The 21958-nt window shown below is 39.4% G+C and overlaps 2 protein-coding genes and 1 long non-coding RNA gene across 3 annotated transcripts in view; 2 read left to right on the forward strand and 1 right to left on the reverse strand.

Moving 5' to 3' along the window:
* Positions 1-2161, reverse strand: part of LOC142373541 (arf-GAP with dual PH domain-containing protein 1-like) — a 31838-nt gene extending 29677 nt beyond the window's left edge. Inside the window, exon 1 of the mRNA XM_075456849.1 lies at positions 1559-2161. Within this exon, the coding sequence (XP_075312964.1) occupies positions 1559-1649 (91 nt within the window). The 5' untranslated portion in view covers positions 1650-2161. The remainder of the gene's footprint in view (positions 1-1558) is intronic.
* LOC142373546 (uncharacterized) overlaps positions 1-21958 on the forward strand; it is a 50245-nt gene that overhangs the window by 23347 nt on the left and 4940 nt on the right. The gene's annotated exons all lie outside the window — the stretch shown is intronic.
* On the forward strand, positions 5750-9031 carry cox19 (cytochrome c oxidase assembly factor COX19). The gene is made up of 3 exons (XM_075456856.1): positions 5750-5968; positions 8486-8597; positions 8684-9031. Exons 1-3 carry the CDS (start codon positions 5887-5889, stop codon positions 8775-8777), a joined length of 288 nt encoding a protein of 95 aa, XP_075312971.1. The 5' UTR covers positions 5750-5886; the 3' UTR covers positions 8778-9031.

A 21958-nucleotide genomic window follows, 5' to 3' on the forward strand; every position in this document is an offset into this window, starting at 1 on the left:
CAAACAGAAAAAAAGCTGTTGGTTATACTGCTGATGACGATGCAGCTTCACCAGTTTAAGTCTAAGTCTAAGTCCTTGTAAAATTATTAATATCTTTACCTGCTGAGGAATTAAAAAAACAAAAAAGAAGCTACTTCACTAAGTATTCAAGCACCTTCATCAGAACTGTCATCTCATTTCCCACATGCACTTTTCACAGATGCACAACACCTAACATCTGTCCCACCGCAGTTTCACAGAGGCTTAATTTGATTGTTTAATGACTGCAAAGGTGAAAGCGGTTTATGTGTCAGGAAATATTGACCAGTAGTCTCAGCAGAGGAAAATTAAGAGCCAATGTTTCCCCAAGGCAGAGCAGAGTGTTGCAGAACAGTGTAGGGAAACAAAGTCAAATAAGACTATCAGTATCCATCATTATCCCAGTTTTCCCCAAACAAAACTCAGAGTTTTGCTGCTAGCTAACCATGCTAGCAGCTCTGTGAAGCTGTGAAGAATGTGGTGGTCACAGGGCAAAATCCATCTATGTGTCAAAAGGAGAGTCGTGATGGCAGGACATGGCACACTGTACCACTCTGCCGTACTAAAGGCATTTCATGGTTTCCGCATGACTGGGACATCAGAGCTGTGTTATTTAAGCTGGACAGTAGATTAAAAGTCTTCATAAAGATATCAGATAGCTGACAGTCAAAACACACACACACACACAAGCAACAAAACATTGTTTCTATATATATATTTTTTTTCAGTCAAAAACGAAATCCTGGTCTTCAAGTGAACAGTTCTCACACAAAGCCATCTACATTTGCATGAGTACTACTGGCTGCAAAGGGCAGCTACAGCCAGTCCTCTTAGGAGCTATAACCAGGGCCATGGAACAGGCATCCTGGGCAGGCTTGGCTCCAAGCACTGGGCGCTCAGCCCGCACTGGAGCCTTAGTGTGGCCACTTACTGTTTACTGCCATTTCACTGTACAGAACAGAGATATTGAAGAGAGATATAAGGGGAGAAACGGGTAATGGAAATATGGAGAGATGGAGAGATGGAGAGATGAGAAAATGAAAAATAATGAAAATGATTTACCGGTCACATAAAGGTGGCTAAGCTAAGCACCAACACTAAGCAACATATGGAGGTATAACCCCTCCTGAAATTAAAAGCAAGGCAGTGCTAAAGATGCACAGGCAATAAGTGAGCAACCTGAGGTTGTTGCATGTGTATGATGACACCAGACAACATAGACAAAACAGTGTGGAGGGCGGTTGGCAAGTCCGCACACACACACTCATGACCATGTCATACATGTGTCTTTTATGGTTTAATGACTCAGACTTAAGTCTAGAGTCCAGTCTGTTAGGCCCTGTTCTACCTTTAAATAGGAGAGTTTTCAGGCAGGCCTTTGTCATCATGGACCAGAATCCCTGAGACTTGTTGGCTTCTAAAGCGCAAGCTCTCATCCTCCCACCCCGCGCGCACAGCAGCCTGACATGCCTGAGTGCAGCTGCAGCCATGCACCGACTCCAGGCGCCGGGTTTTGGGACGTGGAGAGCGGGTGTCTTACCTGGATTGCCGCAGTCCGCGCACGTCTCGTTGCCAGGTGTCGCCAGCACGTCTTGCAATAACGGCTTGTTCCCCTCCGGTTCCAGCGCCATGGTGCGTTTATCCGTCCCGTCTCACCGCGGTGGGAAGAAGCCCGCCCGAGATCATCCACCGCTGGCTTCCGACAGAGAGACAGAGCCGCCGATCACCTGTCACCTCCGATCTGAGCTGGACCGGAGAAGAAAGAGCGGAGAGAAAAAAGGACTGGACCAGACTGAATGATCCGTGCCGACTAGCCTCTCTCTCTCTGTTCCTCTCTGATAGCTCTATTACTAAGTCTCGCTGACTGCATAATAATCAAGCCTATAGGTGACCACCACCACCGCCACCTCCTCTGCCTGATTGTCTTGTCCCCCCCTCATTTTCTTTTAGAAGTGTGACATCAAGCGGTAGACTGAAAAACGGCACATCCCAAAAATAGGCTCCTTAATGTACCAATAACCTACTTTTTTCTCAATGCTCAATTACTTTTGAGTAAAAGTTACATCCTGTCATAAAAGTCTAATCTAGCACAATTGCCTGTAAGCTGAGTGAAGCTGACACCCCACCCACGTGAAAAATTCAAGCAAATAGATTGATCGGTTAGTGCTCCGTTTGTGCTGGTTTGTGCCGTTAAAATTTTCGTTTGTGCTGCTTTGGTTTCTGAGATATTAAAGATTATTTTTTAGGTCATCCAAAGGTCACCATCCCCCCATATTACTCCAAAACAAACCAAAATAGTAGGATTCCTCCACCCTAACTTGATTGGTTAAAAACAGCCGGGCGCGCTCGGTTTTTGCAAGCATGATTACAGGCTTCAGAGGGAGCTACAGATTTCGTTATTTTTCCTAAACAGTCTATTTAATATTCTACTTCCAGAATCCCATGACAGTTCAAGCTAATATGACTAAGAAAAAGTTGCCGACTTCCGCTTTAAAACTGGCGTTTGTGCTGCTTTCGTCTCCGAGTTACGTTTTACTTTCAGTTGATCACATGATTTCACTATATTGATCAGGAGGCAATGAATTTCATCTGCAGGTTGTAGTCATTCTGTTTTGTTCCAGTAAGTTCTTTTCGCCAATTTAGTCAGTGGGAAGTTGTCAGCTGAGTGAAGCTGACACCCCACCCACGTGAAAAATTCAAGCAAATAGATTGATCGGTTAGTTCGTTTGTGCAGGTTTGTGCCGTTAAAATTCAGTCAGTAGGAAGTTGTCGGATGTTGCTAACGCAGGAGAGAACAGAAGATAGCCAGTTTGTTTTTTAAAATCCCTTTCTGCAAATAACAGTGACATTAGCCTAATAATGAAGTTATATGTATTTTACGGAGTCAGTATTTTTTTATTTAGTTTATTAATGGTTGGCAAGGATTGCATTACCGTCACTCTCCTGCGTTAGCAACATATCCGACAACTTCCCACTGACTGAATTGGCGAAAAGAACTTACTGGAACAAAACAGAATGACTACAACCTGCAGCAGATGAAATTCATTGCCTCCTGATCAATATAGTGAAATCATGTGATCAACTGAAAGTAAAACGTAACTCGGAGACGAAAGCAGCTCAAACGCCAGTTTTAACGGCACAAACCTGCACAAACGGAGCACTAAAAAAGTAGACCACTCTGGTTTGTTTTGGAGTAATATGGGGGGATGGTGACCTTTGGATGACCTAAAAAATAATCTTTAATATCTCAGAAACCAAAGAAGCACAAACGAAAATTTTAACGGCACAAACCAGCACAAACGGAGCACTAACCGATCAATCTATTTGCTTGAATTTTTCACGTGGGTGGGGTGTCAGCTTCACTCAGCTTTGCCAGCTGTGTCATTAGCATGTCAGCAGTGTGCAGGCAGCGTCTTGATGTGGTGGTGAGAGCTATTGGCTTCTGTGGTATCCTGAATATATTATATGCAGTACTACCCCCACGCCACCAGAGGGATAACCTACCTATGTCACCTATAGATATACTTATAGACCGGAACTTATAACAACTGATATGTACAGGATTAGACAGACAGCAGTCAGAGAACATGTTGTTACAGTTGTGTTAGTGTGTACAATAAAGACACCAACAAGGACAAGCCTTGGACAGACATTATGATTTATAATTATTAGTACACGTTATCACACTTCAGCGAACAGACTATAAAAAATTAAAAAACATATACTTTCATAGACTCCAGTGTGAATTAAATGAGAATAAAACGTCGTTTGTAGATCTTATGATAAAGTTTAAAGCATTTTATGACCTTTTCTTTGTATTTCCATGCCATGTAGTTATGGTTGAACTTCACGGTAATTTACATCCATCTGCAGCTGATCGTTGCACAGTCAAAGGAGCTGGCTGTGCATCTGAGGAACTCCAGTCACCTGTTTCCATTCAGTGTTGATGCTGTGGGGGGCTACAGCTGAGTGGGGTGTGTATAGACTGGATTACAACACTGAGGAACTCCACAAGAGTATAATATCCATAATACATGTAATCTTGGACAATCTCTGACCATTTCATGATTTGCTGGTTAAACACAGGTGTGTAGGCCTACTCACCCTGTTAGTAGAAGAATCGTCCACATATTTAATTACTTTAATCTAAATCTTTTTGCATTTCTATAACAAATATTTCAATACCACTCATTTACGTTTACACCACCTCAAGGGAAAAATGTTTTTCTTAAATCACTTTTAAATTTGATTTCATTGCAGATGGTATCCAACACATGCCAGGGTTGTCTCTCTAGCTTTACTTCAATTGTCAATGTACATTATAGCATTTCAGGACAGCATTTAAAAACAACAACAAAAAAAACCTCACTCAAAAGATATTTTGGCATTGAGACTACAAATCAAAGAGGCATTTCAGGGGGGGATGAGTCTACCGGGATGAGGTGGAGCCGCTGGCTGCATGGTACACGGTGAACAACCGGGTTCTAAATACCACCAAAACTAAGGAGCTTATCTTTGACTTCAGGAGGAAGATAACAGAGCAACAGCCCCTGATACTCAGTGTGGAGAGGCACTGCAGAGACTGCACTTCCTGTAGGTACTGCAGTATAACCTCCTCCCACAGAAACTGCTGGTGTCCTGCCACTGCTCCATGGAAACAATACTGGCTTACCGTTTCTGCGTGTGGTTCTTCACAACAGGAGACAGAAAGGTCTTCCAGAGGGATTACTGTTGCCCAGCTCAGGTTTGTGCCCTTGCCTTTTATCCACTGAAATCCCTCCTGATTTTTTCAATAGTTTCAATAAAAACAATATGCTCACTGTAGAGAGAGAGAGGAATATGCTGATTCCTTGCAATCTGTCTATGAGGAATGTTGGTTTTAAACATTTAGATAATTTTCCCTCGCTCATATGTTGAAAAACTGGAGATCCTCAGGCCATCTCTGCTCCTCAAAGACTCAGGTTTTAATGGATGCTGCTTTTGTAACAACTCACAGATATTTACCATTAAAAAAAAAAAAACTTCTTTCTAACTTTATTGCTAGCTCTATATGTTAATTTTATGGATTAAGGTTCCATATATTCTATTGACTTAGAGTAATTTTACATAAAACAAATTAAACCAACAGCATAATTGATGGTACATAGACTGTGGTCTATTATTAAATTCTGTTCAACCATCGATATTATCCACGATATCAGGTTATTTTTTAAAACAGTGCAAGTTGTATAATAGAATTTAGTTTATGTAAATATGTAAGAGTATATAAATGTGTATATATGAGTAGGGTCTATGTAATTGTGTAGGCGGATGGCCACCCTTCCTGGATCTGGTTCTGCCAGAGGTTTCTTCCTGTTAAAAGGGAGTCAGTTTCAGTGCAATCTGTTGGTTTCCTTAGCAAGGAAATTGTTTTTGAATTGGCTCTATATGAATGAATTGGATTATTTTATAAATAATTATGATTACAATTAATTTAATTCCAATTGGCTTGAATTGGACTTTATTATTTAAGTGCTTTGAGATTCGATTTGTTGTATTTGGCGCTATATAAATAAAAATGAATTGAAAAATTGAATTGAATTGAGTATGTGGATGTGTATGTACTGTATGTGTGTGTAGATATGTGTGTATGTATATATAGACTTGGGTAGTCATGTGATCCACACTCCTTACCAGTTGGTGGCGGTAATGCTTCCATAAGTTGTTTGCCAACCGCCATAAAAAAAAGAGAAAAAAAAGAGAGCGAGATCTATCAATCCCTCTCTGCTAATGCCTGTCAGTAGCGTCATATTTGTGCGACACCTAGGGTCATTTGGGGAGATTATCGTATTCTAAACTTCGTTTTTGTTCATAAAAACACAGAGGAACATGTCCACTGCTATGAATTTCGGCTCAAAGAGTTTTAAACCTCGGGCTCCCGACAAGGGCTCGTTCCCTTTGGATCATTTTGGTGAGTGAATAAAGCCGTTCGTGCCTGTTTGGTTAAATAACACTTCGGTGACGCATTTTAAAATAACAACAATTTGATGTGTTTCAACTCTTAAGTGGCTTGATTTATTATAAATGTAGAATAGCAATGATACAAGGCACTTGGAGAAATGAAATGTGGTTTTTCTAGTGCCTTGTCTTTTATAATGGCTTCGGTTTACGTACGTATTTATTGTCAGATGTTAGTAGATGAAAGTAGGTCCTGTATGGAAACTACATCACTGAGACTGCTCAAATCTGGATAGAATTATTCTAAAGAGGCTGTAGATTCATTAAAACCTCATAAATTGATCAAAACCTTGTTTGGGATTTGTGGAACCTTTTTCTGATTTGTGAAAATGCAGAACAGGCCCATTTCACTGCATTTTTAATAATTTGATCACCCTAAACTGGGTCCCAAATGGAAACTACATCACTGAGACTGCTCAAATCTGGATGGAATTATTCTACAGAGTCTTTAAAACACATTTTATGTTTTGTGAAAACTTTATTTGGTCATTAAAAATTCAAAAAGCTCATCTGAGCTTTCTTTTTTCTTTTCATTTGGACCATCCAAAACCAGAACCTGTATGAAAAATAATTAAATATGGGCTTAATTATTCACCACATGATATAAATTATATCAAACACACTTTAGAATTTGTGAAACCTTTCTTTGTCCCAAAATTCACAGAAGTCCTCGCCTCTCCATGTTCATTTTAATTTCCATGAGGATCTCCTGTCTTTCCCTACATAGGAAAAAGAAAAGGTTCATACATTTTACTTCAGTAACTACTTACGAGAGTCTTCTTCACTTGTTGACTTTATTCTCATGTTCTTTTATATAGAAAAAATTCACTCACCTTTCTTCCATCTGCCCGTGGTCAACCTCTGCCACCGCATTCAATCCATGTCATTTTTCTGACTACTTCCAGAGCCTTTATTGTTGCCTTCATCAGACATCCCATAGTTCAACCATTCAAATCAAATCAAATTTATTTGTATAGCACATTTCATGTACAAACAATTCAAAGTGCTTCACATAAAATAAAAGCATTGCAGCATTTAGACATTCTCTGGTATAAACCAGCCTGAACGGGCTGCACTTTTGTTCGCAATGGAAGACCATAGTTATGCCACGTCAATGGAGAAGGGATCCTCGTCGCCAAAAAAGCGAAAAAGAGAATCTTGACACATACCGCCTGCCGTAGTTCAACAAGTTGCAATGCACATTTGAATACGCGAGCAAATTCATTCGACTTTGCTAAATAAAATTGCACCACTAGATGGGGGAAGAAATTACACAGTGTCCCTTTAATCTTAATCTTAATTTGAGCAGTCTCAGTGATGTAGGTTCCATACAGGACCTACTTTAGGGTGATCAGAATCCACAAAAGCAGTAAAATGGCCCTGTACTGCATTTTCACAAATCAGAAAAAGGTTTCACAAATCCCAGACAAGGTTTTAATGAATCTATAGCCTCTTTAAAATAATTCCATCCAGATATGAGCAGTGTGACTATTGTAGTTTCCATACAGGAAAGTTTTGGTTGATCAAAGTGCAGTGAAATGGCCCTTTATGCCCATCCCTTTAATTTGCGAATCGGATGCCAACTTCAGCATCGTCAAATTAGACACAAAATATTCTCGTCCCACCTGTAAACTGTCATTGCTCCGTGGTTTTTGGCCTTTCTTTCACGAAATATCATGAAACAGAACATATTGAGACGTTTGCCTTGCTACAGTATAATATCTTATATTTACGATGCTAGCTCACTGTTGCAGCTTCACGAGACGCACTCGGGACTAATTAAACTAGTTCCACCTGTGGCCACGACTCAGCAAAATGTCTGTAAACGTCCGTAGGTATTTTGTTGGAGTAATTTTAGAGACCAAAACATAGCTACATATTATTCTTGTAAACATTATTATTTTTGGTCTAATTCTAAGTGACTAAAAACAGAGTACAGCGACGTCATTCAGGGGAATTTTGTTTTTAAAACTACCTCTTTTTTTTTTTTTTTTCTTTAATGGTTAAAAGATAAGTTTAAAGTATATATTTAAATCACAGCTTATTTGCGTGCTTGGTACTCAGTAGGCTATATGGGTGGCTGTAGCTCAGGAGGAAAAGCAGTCGGTGGTTCGACTCCTGCTTCCCCTGGCTTCATGTCGAAGAGTCCTTGGGCAAGACACTGAACCCCTACCATGTGTATGAATGTGTGTGTGAATGATTAGAAAGCAGGTAGTGTGTCTAGATATAGATGTGCTGTATGATTGTGTGTGAATGGGTGAATGTGGCATGTAGTGTTGGAAGCGCTTTGAGTGGTCAGCTAGACTGGAAAAGCGCTATACTAGTACAGTCCATTTACCATTGTAAATAATGTGCACATTATCATTAAACACCATTAAAGGACAAAACAGTCTGCAGCACCACAGACATTGTTACATTCTAATAGCATGGTTGGACAGTCAGGCTGATATTTAATTTACTGTTGTTTCAGGCGAATGTAAAGACTTCAAAGAGAAGTTCATGAAGTGTCTGAGAGAGAACCGCCACGACAACTCCAAGTGCCGACTGCAGTCCAAAGACTACTTGTCGTGCAGGATGGACCAGTAAGAAAGCCGATGAAAAGCGCTGCTCTCTGTCTCGGTTGATGTCAACCGATTTGTAAATGTCCATGTTGTCTTGTGTTTTCCAGTCAGCTCATGGCCAAGGAGCCTCTACAGAAACTGGGATTCAAGGACCTGTTGGATCCTCCTTCCAGCCAAGAACACACAGATGCTAAACACTGACATGCAGCCCCACTAACCCGGGTGTTGCTCCCCACTAAACGCATCGCAACATTCTGCTGTGAATGAGACGACCACACGCGCCCTCCGAGAGCAAATGTAAGAAAAAGACTGCTGTGAGTGTAAAATGAAAAAAGGACGGCTTCAAGGACATAATTTTGTGGCGTTGGTTTGAACGAATTATATACTACATAAAGTGAAAATGTCTAATATATAGAGATGCTCTTTTGGCAAAACAATAAATCTTTTGTATTTAAGCTACTGTGTCCATGCGTTTAATACAGCATCATTGGTACTGCAGACCTTTAGTGACCTTTAGTTCAACAGGCTTTCTGTGAATTTTAAAGTCTCTTTAAATAAAGGTGGAACTCGGCTGGTATTTAAACGTTTTGTTTTGATAGCTTGAAATTGACCCAAAAACAGATATGACACAAAACTATTTTATTTAATGGCTGAACACCTAAAAATGTTAAATAGTTGTACTTTTTTTTATTTATTTATTTATTTTTAAACTTTTTTCAGATTACAAAGAGGAAAAAATTATTCAATCCAAAAAAAATAAATCACAATTCGTACTTTGTTGCACCTCCTCTGGCTTTAACTTCGGCTGGAATTCTTTAAGACAAGGACTTCTGACCTGTGTAGCAGCTGATGGATGAACTTTGCAGGATGATGCTTTGTCATGGATTGTTTTTTTGTTTTCTTTCTCAATTTTCACCATAAATTTACAGTCGGGCTGAGATCTGGACTGTTTGCTGGCCGTGTCGTTGAGTTGACATGTCTTTCGTGAAGAAAAGTTTGAGTTCTCTTTGCTCTGTGGCAAGATGGATCATCTTCCTGAAAATAATTACTTTAACACCAACTAACCTGATTTCAAATGATGGAACGTAAAGATTCCACCTGTGCATTTACTCTAGAGGTATATGACTGCCATCTCCCCAGGTACTTTACCTGACATCAACCCCATATCATCAATGATTGTGGAAATGTGCTTGTTTTCTTCATGGAGTCATTGGACAGTCCACACATCCACAGTCCATGACAGCTTCTCCTCAGCCCACTGAAACTTTGTTTTCTTCTGTTTAGGTGTTAGTGATGGTTTACATTTGGATTTTCTGGATGGAAAACCCTAATTTCCTTCAGGTGGTTTCTAACAGTTCAGTCACAAACACTGACTCCTGTTTCTGCCCATTTGTTTTCCATTTCTTTTGTTCTACTTTTTCAACTTTCAGGCATATTTATTGGAGTTATCCGTCCTGACACTTTTCTTTCCTGAGGGGTGTTCCATGAAGCTGGATTAGCGGAAAGCCTGGCTTTTTTCGATAGTTCTTGCTAATCTAAGAGAGAATTCCGTTCCACTAACGTGGTTTATTTTAATTCAATTCAATTCAATTAATTTTTATTTATATAGCGCCAAATACAACAAATGTCATCTCAAGTCACTTAAATAATAAAGTCCAATTCAAGCCAATTGGAATTCAATTAATTGTAATCATAATTATTTACAAAATAATCCAATTCATTCATATACAGTGCACAGTGAAAATGAGTACACCCCTGTTGAAAAGTAACATTTTGAACAATATTTTAATACACACACAAGTTATTCCCAAAACGTGCATAGAGTAAGTTTAACACAACATCTGTTGAGCTTACAACAGAAAAGAAAGGTCAATAATATAACTTAAATGACCTATTTGTCCATTTTTGTGAAATTATGCTGGTGCAAAAGTGAGTACACCCCTATGTTAAACTCCCTGAGAATGGGCCGTGTTGGCCCGAAATGTCATGAAATGAAAAGGCATTAAAAGGGAGGTCATCGTTGTGCGTTTCATCCTTGCCTTACATTGAAATTTTACATTTTGAGTCTGCACCAGGCTAAAAGAGACGTGTGTGAGATTTGACTGAAATCCTATGGAGAGTATCATGATCTGCTTCAGTAGTCACAGTACATGTTGACAAGCATGTTTCTTTTGGTGAAATTCAGCTTCCTACTGTTGATGGCATCCATACAGCCCCAAACCATGTCACTCCCACTACTATGCTTGACTTTAAGCATGGGGCACTTTTCTTTGTACAAATCACTTTTTACCACCACACATGCTTGACACCATCGAAAGCAAATTTGTTTATCATTGTCTCATCAGAGACAAACAAACTAAGGATATGGATTGCTGGAACCATGTCCTGTGATCTGATGACACCAAATAGGACAAATAGGTCATTTAAGTTATATTATTGACCTTTCTTTTCTGTTGTAAGCTCAACAGATGTTGTATTAAACTTACTCTATGCACGTTTTGGGAATAACTTGTGTGTGTATTAAAATATTGTTCAAAATGTAACTTTTCAACAGGGGTGTACTCATTTTCACTGTGCACTGTAGTGCCAATTCAAAAACAATTTCCTAGCTAAGGAAACCAACAGATTGCACCGAAACTTGTCTTCAGTCCAATCTCCCGTCCTGCGCGTGCCTGAGGCGACTGTGGAAAGGAACGACTCCCTTTTAACAGGAAGAAACCTCTGGCAGAACCAGACTCAGGAAGGGTGGCCATCCGCCTCGACCAGCTGGGGTTTGAGAAGACAGAAAAGAGTGGGGAAAAAACCACTGTAACACCATTCAAAGGATATCTGTTGGAACTGGGAAACATGAGTTAATGACCACAATAATGTCACATGTACATAATATCATTTGAGAAATTAAACAGGGGAAAAAGAGTAAAGTGAGGAAAGGTGTGACAGATGAGCTCCCCCAGCAGTCTAGGCCTATAGCAGCTTAACTATGGGATGTTTTAGGATCACCTGAGCCATCCCCAACTATAAGTTTAATCAAAAAGGAAAGTTTTAAGCCTAGTCTTAAAAGTGGAAAGGGTGTCTGCTTCCCGGACATTTACTGGCAGCTTATTCCACAAGAGAGGGCCTGATAATTGAAGGCTCTGCCTCCCATTCTACTTTTAGAAACTGGGAACCTCAAGTAAACCTGCAGTATGGGAGCGAAGTGCTCTGTTAGAAAAATATCTTACAATGAGATCTTTAAGGTATGATGGAGCTCGGTCATTAAGAGCTTTATATGTGAGGAGAAGAATCTTAAATTATATTCTGAATTTAACAGGGAGCCAATGAAGAGAAGCTAAAACTGGAGAAATATGATCTCTCCTGTCAGTTCTCATCAAAACTCTGGCTGCAGCATTTTGGATCAACTGAAGGCTTTTCAGAGAATATGTGGGACAGCCCAATAATAAAGAATTACAGTAATCCAATCTTGAAGTAACAAATGCATGGACTAGTTTTTCTGCATCACTCTGAGACAAGATGTTCCTGATTTTAACAATATTACGAAGATGAAGATAGGGCTGCACGGTGGTGTGGTGGTTAGCACTGTTGCCTCACAGCAAGAAGGTTCCAGGTTGGGCCTTTCTGTGTGGAGTTTGCATGTTCTCCCCGTGTATGCATGGGTTCTCTCCGGGTACTCCGGCTTCCTCCCACTGTCCAAAAAATCATGCATGTTAGGTTGATTGGCATCTCTAAATTGTCCTTAGGAGTGAGTGTGAGCGTGCATGGTTGTTTGTCTCGTTTGTCTCTATGTGGCCCTGCGATGGACTGGCGGCCTGTCCAGGGTGTACCCCGCCTCTCGCCCATTGACTGCTGGGATAGGCTCCAGCCCACCCGTGACCCGATCGACGGATTCAGCGGTATAGATAATGGATGGATGGATGGATGGACGAAGATGAAAGAAAGCAGTCCTAGAAACCTGTTTTATATGCGAGTCAAATGATAAATTCTGGTAAAAAATAACTCCAAGGTTCCTCATTGTAGAACTAGAAGCCAAGGAAATACCATCTAAAGTAACTATGTGGCTAGACAATTTCTCCCTAGAGCGCTCAGGTCCAAAGATAACAACTTCCGTTTTGTCTGAATTTAGAAGCAGACAGTTCTGAGTCATCCAGGTCTTTATGTCTTTAAGACATGCTTGTAGCCTGACCAACCTATTGGGTTCATCTGGTTTTATAGATAAGTACAGCTGAGTATCATCAGCATAGCAATGGAAATTTATGCCATGCTGTCTAATAATGTTACCTAATGGAAGCATGTATAAAGTGAAAAGAATCGGTCCAAGCACAGAACCCTGAGGAACTCCATGACTTACTCTGGTGTGTGAGGAAGATTCTTCATTTACAAGAACAAACTGGAATTGATCAGATAAATATGACTTAAACCAGCCTAATGCAGTTATTTTAATCCCAATAACATGTTCAAGTCTCTTTAATAAGATACTGTGATCGACCATATCAAATGCAGCACTGAGATCCAACAGGACAAGCACAGACACAAGTCTGCTATCAGAGGCTAAGAAGAGATCATTGGTAACTTTCACCAGTGCTGTTTCTGTGCTATGATGCACTCTGAATCCTGACTGAAACTCTTCAAACAGATTATTTCCGTGTAAATTGTCACAAAGCCTGAGCTGCAACTATTTTTTCAAGAACTTTAGACAGGATATAGGTCTATAATTAGCTAACACTTCTGAATCAAGAGTAAGTAAATGTTTTTTAAGTAAAGGTTTAATTACAGCAACCTTAAAAAGCTGAGGTACATATCCTGTCAACAAAGACAGATTGATCAAATCCAATATGGAAGTGTCAATTAAGGGGAAAACCTCCTTGAACAGTCTGGTTGGGATTGGGTCTAAAATACAAGTTGATGGTTTAGAAGAGACTATTGCTGTCAATAGTTCAGAGAGATCAACTGGACTGGGGCGACCGTGGCTCAGTGGTTAGAGTCGGTCATCCAATAACCGGAAGGTTGGCGGTTATTGGATGACAGGTCTTGCCACTCAAAAAAGATTGGTGGAACTGATAGCTGGAGGGGTGTCAGTCCACCTCCTTGTCACGGCTGAGGTGCCCTTGAGCAAGGCACCGTACCCCCATGCTCCCCGGGCGCTTCATGGCTGCCCACCGCTCCAGGTTGGCATCTGTTTCTGAGTGTGTGACCCTGTGCATGTGCGTGTCAGCAGGTGCCAACCTGGATGGGTTAAAAGCAGAGGACAAATCTACCTTCGGGTATAAATAAAGTCACCTTACCTTACAGAAGCCGTCTAAATACAAATCAGGTTCTAAAGCTGCTGTACTTGATGATACATCACTGATAATAGTGGGAAGGACTTCATCAATCTTCTCTCGAATAGAAACAATTTTGTTGATAAAGAAGCTCATGAAATCATCACTGCTGACAGTTAAAGGAATACCTGGCTCAACAGAGCTCGGACTCTTTGTCAGACTGGCTACAGTGCTGAAAAGAAACCTGAGATTGTTCTTATTCTCTTCTATCAATGATGAATAATAAGCAGTTCTAGCTTTACGAAGGGCTTTCTTATACGTTATTAAACTATCTTTCCAGACTAATTGAGACTCTTCTAAATTAGAGGAACGCTACTGTCTCTCCAGCTTTCTTGCAGTCTGCTTTAAAGCACGCAGCTGTGAATTATACCAAGCAGCCAACCTCTTCTGACTGATTACCTTCCTTTTCAGGGGGGCAACATTGTCCAGTGTTGTACGCATTGAAACTATAGTGCTGTCAACAAGGAGTCAAGTGTTGCTGGAGTAAAATTTAGGTAGTCGTCGTCTGTCATATCTGCACATGGCAGTGAAGAAAAGGATGATGGAATTAATTCTTTAAATCTGGTTACAGCATCCTCTGATAGACACCTTCTATATGTATATTTCTTCTCAGAAACTGTATAGTCAAGCAATGTAAACTCAAAGGTTCTCAAAAAATGGTCAGATAAGACGGGGTTATGAGGGAACACTGTTAACTGTTTACTCTCAATGATTAGTGCCTGCTGTCATGTGCTCACCTGGAATGCACAAGGCCACAGAATGTTCCCCGAACTGAATGATATACAGACTGCAACAGGAATTAAGGTCACTGTACCTATTATGAAAAACCATGCTTACTGTTAAGACAATCTTTAGTCTTCCCTACAAGTATTATATGGAGAAAATGGCAAAAGGAAGGGCAATAAAAAACATTCACTGAGAAATATAAAGATAAGATGGTATCCTCTGGATAAGTGTTACAGGTGTTGACTGAGGATTGGGTGGAATACTCATGACACATGCTGTAATTCGGCTCCTGTCCATGCTGGTTTTGCTCCTTGTTCCTGGCTTCCAACCATTCATTCATATTCCATACCGCCTTTATCTTGTTCAGGGACATGGGAGCTGGAGCCTGTCCCAGCTGCCAGTGAGCGAGAGACAAATTAGACGAGACAAATAACCTTGCAAGTCAGATCAGTGTGCAAAACTTTGGGTGACCGAATGTGATTCGTTCCATATTGAATGTGGTATCTTATTTTTTATTTCTCTATAACCAATACAGCACAATATCTGCAAATTCACAAACATAAAATTATGTTTATGCCAACTTTCTTACCATCCTTGCTGTTGTAAGATTGTGAATTTCACCACGGTGGGACTAATAAAGGACTATCTTATTGGCAGAAAATACAGTATTCATAACGTTTTCATTTGGATAACATGATATTAAAATAGGAATCATTGTTGTCATGACCTCAGATGAGCAGTTTCAAACCAAAGATGCTATGGGACTCCCTACTTGGAGACTACTTTGGAGGGTGATGTACATTTCAGCTGAATGCAATTTGAAATTTTGGCCACTAGATGTCACTGCATCTTACACATTGGACCCTTAAACACGAAGGACATAGTAGCGACAATTACATAATCACCTCAAAAGCAGGTGAGCAAGTGCATTACAGGGTCAGTGGCATCTTCATTGCTACTTTTGGGGCTTAACTGTGGGCTTAATTGGGGCTCTGTGACACTTGAGTTAGACAGGCCGATCGCTGGCATGAGACAGTGTCACGGTAAAAGATAGGGTTGTTGTTGCTGCTTTAGAAAAGGCTCAGCAGCTGAACTCCTTTTTCTCACGGTTACAATACAGTCTGAAAAACACTGCAGCAAAACACATGATGTTCTGGTTGTCGGAGGAAACTAGGGTTCTGCTCAGTATCTGGGTAGAGGACAATATCAAACCAAAACAAATAAAAGGCATCTGCCTTAAAGGGACACTATGTAATTTCTTCCCCCATCTAGTGGTGCAATTTTATTTTGCAAAGTTGAATGAATTTGCTCTCTAGCGCCTCACGTTTTCAAATGTGCGCTGCAACTTCTTGAACTACGGCAAGCGGAATGTGTCAAGATTCAAGAAGCTATAGCTTCAGACTCAAGGTCCATACAAACAAAAAGAAATCAAGACACACAGTACAAAGGATTATATAACACACATACAACAACACTATGAATACAGATGACAGATAACATGTCAGATAACATAACATCTCCTTTGGTGTGCAAGCAATGCAATTAGTCCTATTCCGGGAGTTACCGGAAGTGACGTCGACGCAGCCTTAGCATTAGCCTACGTTAGCAATAGGAGCATTAGCAGCGGTAAATAAACTCCCGGTAAACTTACAAACTTTCTAATGCCTCGTTTTGTGAGTTAAGAGCCTATGTGTACTACGGCAGAAGTTTGGTAACAATCAGTGCATTATTAGTGGGATAATTTACGAGATAAAATCTATTTAGCATTTTTTTTTTTTAAACTTTATTAGTAAATCAACAAAATAACAGTTTACAAATGTGAGCATAACGCCAAAAAGAAGATATCCAGGGGGAGCATAGGAATAATAATAAAAAGAAGAAGATGATGCACTTACAAAAAGAAAGCTAATGAACACAAAGACATATGTGCCAAGGAATAAAATCTATTTAGCATTAGCGGCTGTAATAAGCCATTTGGCGGAAATGACGTCACAATGACGTCATTTCTGCTTGTAGGCCTGGTGGGGAAATCGCGATTCGAAGTGCTTTATGTCCCTCTCGGCACTTCGTCATTTTTCATAGACCGGAAGGACATGGCAGCCTCCATAGAGCTTACCTGCTCTATGTAGATACAGACAAGTTATTCTTCACTCAGGAGGATAAGTGAGATTTTTGACAGAGATCATTTTACACCAATGAGGACTAACTTATGAATGATTATGTTGATTTGAGCTAATAAATGACTTAATTTATTACATAGTGTCCCTTTAAAAAAGGTAATGTGCATAATAAAAACCAAGAAGCCAGTACAAAGCCACCAGACTTCATAACTCCCAGAATGGCATCCAAATAATTACATGCTTATGGTATGACATAATGAACATTGTCCTCGGACATCTCACTTTCAGCAGAGCAGAGCAGCCAAGACACCACGACTCTGCTAGCGACGTGTCCAGATTGCACCCGTCCTTTCATGCAACAGCAACTGGGATATGTTCGCAACTCTGAACAGGATAACACAGGAATGGAAAATGATGGAAGGAATGAAACAATGAGTATAGCTAAAATCTAAGCTACAATTAGTAATAGCTGCATGGTTTATTTTGCTCAAAACCTCATGTAATATAAATTTCCTTGATGGATTTCATCGTGTGCCAAGCATGTAATTTTTGTCTATGGCTGTTTTTTGCTACACAGGATACTGACACATGTCTTTTTTTTAGCAGCCCATCTCCTTTTTGGTTTTACTATAGGCCTATTATGGCACTCTTTTTTGCATTCAAACTGTTAACTTTATTTTACTGAGGATGTTGTGGAGAAAAAGGAGTCGGACTCACCTTTGTAGCGTCTTATGGGGAATTTATTGAACAGACCGTCACCGAGACATGTACATTTCAGCATGCACGGAAATTCCCAATGACCTAAGTTTGTGAGATCTTCTTATACCTCTTGATATCATTCTGTGTGTATGTGGCCCAATCCTAATCTCTATCTGGTGCCTGCTGTCTGAGAATGCTACTACATCTTCGTCATTGTGTAGACAGAGTTCATTCTGGACCTAAACAATATGTGGTTCGAGCAGTGTCAAGGCCCTGCTACTCCCTACATAATCCCCCCTGAAATCACTTATCAGTGATTTAATAAAGAAATAATCTAACCTAAAAACCTAACCTATCACCACCCATAATTAACACAAAATTATTAAAGAAAACTAAAATAATCAATTAAAACGTAGGAACGTAAACCCTGAACCAAAAAATACCTTTAACATTACCATCAGGATCGTCCACTGTTCGCAGCGCATAGGAGCGAAAAACCCGCTGGCTGCTACTTCTGTAACTCATGTTCTTATTCACAGGAAAATTCTCCTATGGCCCCATCCCCACTTGGCGACCGACCACTTAATTACTCTTTCAGTGCCTAAGGTCCCGCTCCCCGAACAGTTGCAACAGATTGTCAGAGTTTAGGTGGGAAAAATGGCCTCCATTCCTTTTCTTTGCTTCAACTGCAGCACATGCATTCAGGATTGATACAAAATTTAATAAAGAATTGGTCATTCCTTTCCGGAGCCTCAAAAATCTTCATTTTGATTTTCTGTACTTTAATCCCAGAGAAAGTAGACTAAAGAATACTCATAATGGCTTTAAATTGATCTTGTCCTATAGCCTGCAAATCCCAGAGTAAACCTTTCTCTTAAAATAAATGGCACTCCTTAAATACTCAGAAATCACATGCATCATCTAGTAAAATCTGCATTAACAAGACTTCTTTCCCTAACAGTTTTTAAGTTGATACATTGACATGATACACCTTCCAGAAACAGAGCAAACTCAGAAATCATTTAGGTAATCGCTTGAGCTTGATCTTTGGTTCACACCACCCTCTGAACAAAATATCTGGGTCTTTAACTGCTAAATGCTTCCCTGCATCTGACATATTGTATGACATACTGCGGGTAGTAAACAATTAGATTTTGAATAATACACAGATCCAGAAATGGGAGGAAGATCTCCTTAACCAATCAGAACTTAAATCTGTAATGTGTTCATTTGTTTATATAGATTAAGGGATTTTCAGTGTCCTCAGTGACCAACTTGATTAAAACTTAGATAATGTAAACATATTTAGGGTTTAACGGCAGCAACATACCCTGACATTTCCGTCAAGTTCTAAAAATCAATAGAGTCAGAAAAGTTGATAGAATACACAAGTAAAGGCATTCTGGAAGATTGGTGAAGATGAGAGTGTCAGGATTGGGTATAAAATGATAAAAGGTTTAGTCTTTCCAAGTAAGGATGGGTTGTTGCGCACCTCTTTGCACAAAAATACATTTGCTGTACCACATTGCACCTAAGTCTTTCATAATCTACACAGTATAATGTAAAGGACCATATTGACATTTTGTAGTGGCGTTTAGATTTTTTTTTAAATGATAATAATAATTTGAGTTGGGTTATGGGCAAAATATGTCCAATTTATTTTGTTTTTAAATAAGAACTGTATATGTGAAATAACCCGGGAATTCTATGTGCCTATACTATTTAAGTTTGTCCTACTGGTAGCTCCGTTGGTTACACGGTTGTCAAAGCAGCCAGCGTGGGAATGCTCCTTCGTTTGTACGTATTAGACTGTTTGTGGCACTTGTGGTCGCAATCTCAAGCTTTGTTTTGTACCCGTTTTACATTTTGGTGACTGAAAAAGGGACCGTCGTGCCTTGTGTTTGCATTCCTTGGAGGGGTATATTTGTTTGTTTGTAACTTGCAGAATCAATTTTCGCATTATGTGACTTGATGACTTTTTATTCATTCATGTTATAATAATGTGTGCTGTAGAAACAAGTTGGTTAAATGATTGTTCTGCTATATGTTTTGATACAGTTTTCAGTGACATGAGGACTCAATGTCCTCATGTTTTTTTTTTATAAATAATTATGATTACAATGAATTGAATTCCAATTGGCTTGAATTGGACTTTATTATTTAAGTGCCTTGAGATGACATTTGTTGTATTTGGCGCTATATAAATAAAAATTAATTGAATTGAATGACTTTAAGTTAAATAAAGAGACCATTGTTCAACACTTTCAGTAGTTTTCATTCCAAGGTTTCGCTACATATAATATTGTGAAACGATTCAGAGAGTGTGAGGATAAACCACAGTTGGATGGCCGTGACCTTCAAGCTTTCAGGCATCACTGCATGACAATTCATCTTGGCACAATTATCGGTATAAACACATGGAATACCATCGGAAAAACATTTTAACTCAACACGGTCTGTCGCTGCATGATGAAATATAACCTGAAACTGTTTTACACAAGGAGTCAATCATATTGCAACTCTGCACAGAAATTTTACCAAGTTTGGATTTTTATGATATTTTCTGGCGAAGTCTAATGTATTCTTGACGCTAATGAAAGAGTTCATGAACCTCCGGTATCTGCCTCTCTTTATGGCAGACTTTGATAATGACATGCCTATCTTTTGGAGTGTTCTTCACTGAGCTAGATGATGTGATATGATTTTCCTTCATCATGGAAAGGATCCTGCAATCATCTACCCAATCATCTACCACTCTTGTTTTCAATTAAAGTGCATGCCTAATGTTCCCGCTATATTCCTGATGGAGTTGCTTTGTTTTTGCCATATAAAGATGGCCTGTTACACTGGTACTGAGAGGTCCTTAGCTCAAGAGCGTCCAAATGCAAATTACATACTTGGAATATTTCCAGACCTTTTAACCACACACTGTAACATGTCCGAAAAAAAGAGCAGTTGAATCAATCGTCCAATTGTTTTGAACCCCATCCTCCTCAAGTCTTCCTCAAATTTGGACAGAAAAGTCTTCACTTTCACTTTTCACCTATTTTCATTGTATGCATGTATATTGAATACTTTTAAGTAAAGACCTGGAATATCATAACTTGTATCAGTGTCCAGATAGTCTTTATAACTATAAATCAAGGTCTAAGGAGATTTTTCAGGATATTTAACAACCATTCAAAAGCTAAAGTCATCATAATGACTGTGTCTTACTGACTTTGATGTGCAAAAATGGTGTCACTCTAATGGTGAGACGTGTAACACCACATAGAAAAACACTTTTCAATTAAACCAGTTGACGTTTGGCCACATTTCACATGCTAGGAAATTTCCCTTCATGAAGTGACCTTTAAAAGACAGACCATGCTGCCAAAGTATCATCTGTTATGAAAGGTATTTGAAATCTGTCTGTCAAATCAAGATCTCTTTGTCTTTACAGTTAGATCCATACATTTTTAAATATGAATTTTTACATCTAAATATGAGCAGGTGTCTGGATTTATGAATGGAGTTTAAAAAAGACAGTAGAAAAAACAGGTAATGGGTTTAAGGCCATGTTTTAACTGTTTATATTGACAGATGACCCCAAGAGTTTCAGCTAAGTCAAACTTCCATTAGCCATTGTAGATGCTGATAAGCATTATAATGGCCACATTCATGGGGACTTCGAAGATTCAAGCGCCAACTATATAAGAGCAATAACCGTGGATGTGCTTGAAAACCAAAATGGATACCGAAGAGTTTGCAAGCAAGAATAATTACGGTTTAATGAGAGACATAGGAATTGTGTTAGCTGAGGGTCATAATGCATTTTACCAGTGGTGGACAAAGTACTCAACTCCAGTACTTGAGTCAAAGTATTGACTTTGGTCAAATCTTAACAAAATAAAAGTAAAAGTTGCTCGGTCAAAATTTTACTCAAGTTAAAGTACTGAAGTACTTACTTTTAAAAATACTTAAGTATTCAAAAGTACAAAGTACATTTTCTAATATCAGTACATTGCTGTATTGTTTTCTGAGTGCTTTTACAGAACAATGTAACTCTCTTAAACCAGATCTTTTTACACCACTGGTACAATATTTGTCTTTGAAATGTAGTGGAGTGAAAGTCATAAGTTTCCAAAAAAACAAATAAAGTACATATAATAGTACAAAAAAATGTACTAAAGTACAGTACTCAAGTAAATGTACTCTGTTACTGTCCACCACTGCATTTAACACACACAGATCTCTGCTTCGACAGGGCCAGATGTTAACAGTGATCTGTGGCTCACCCTGCTTCTCCTCAGCCACACTAGCAGTACCTGGCTGGCCCATCCGTGTGTAATGAACGCGTGGATTGTGAAGTGCTTTGTTCCTCCGTCTTCTGCTTCACTAATGCAATCTGCATGTGATGACGTCGAAGAGCGCACTCCAAGTGCCTTTCCACCAGTCTAAAGTGGGTCCTCTTGCTTATATCTTTATCTGAACAAAATGCAACGAGGGTTAATAAAGCAGAAGAAGCACCACTGGAAAGTTG

Source organism: Odontesthes bonariensis, chromosome 23 (assembly GCF_027942865.1).
Source record: "Odontesthes bonariensis isolate fOdoBon6 chromosome 23, fOdoBon6.hap1, whole genome shotgun sequence".
NCBI lineage: Eukaryota > Metazoa > Chordata > Actinopteri > Atheriniformes > Atherinopsidae > Odontesthes > Odontesthes bonariensis.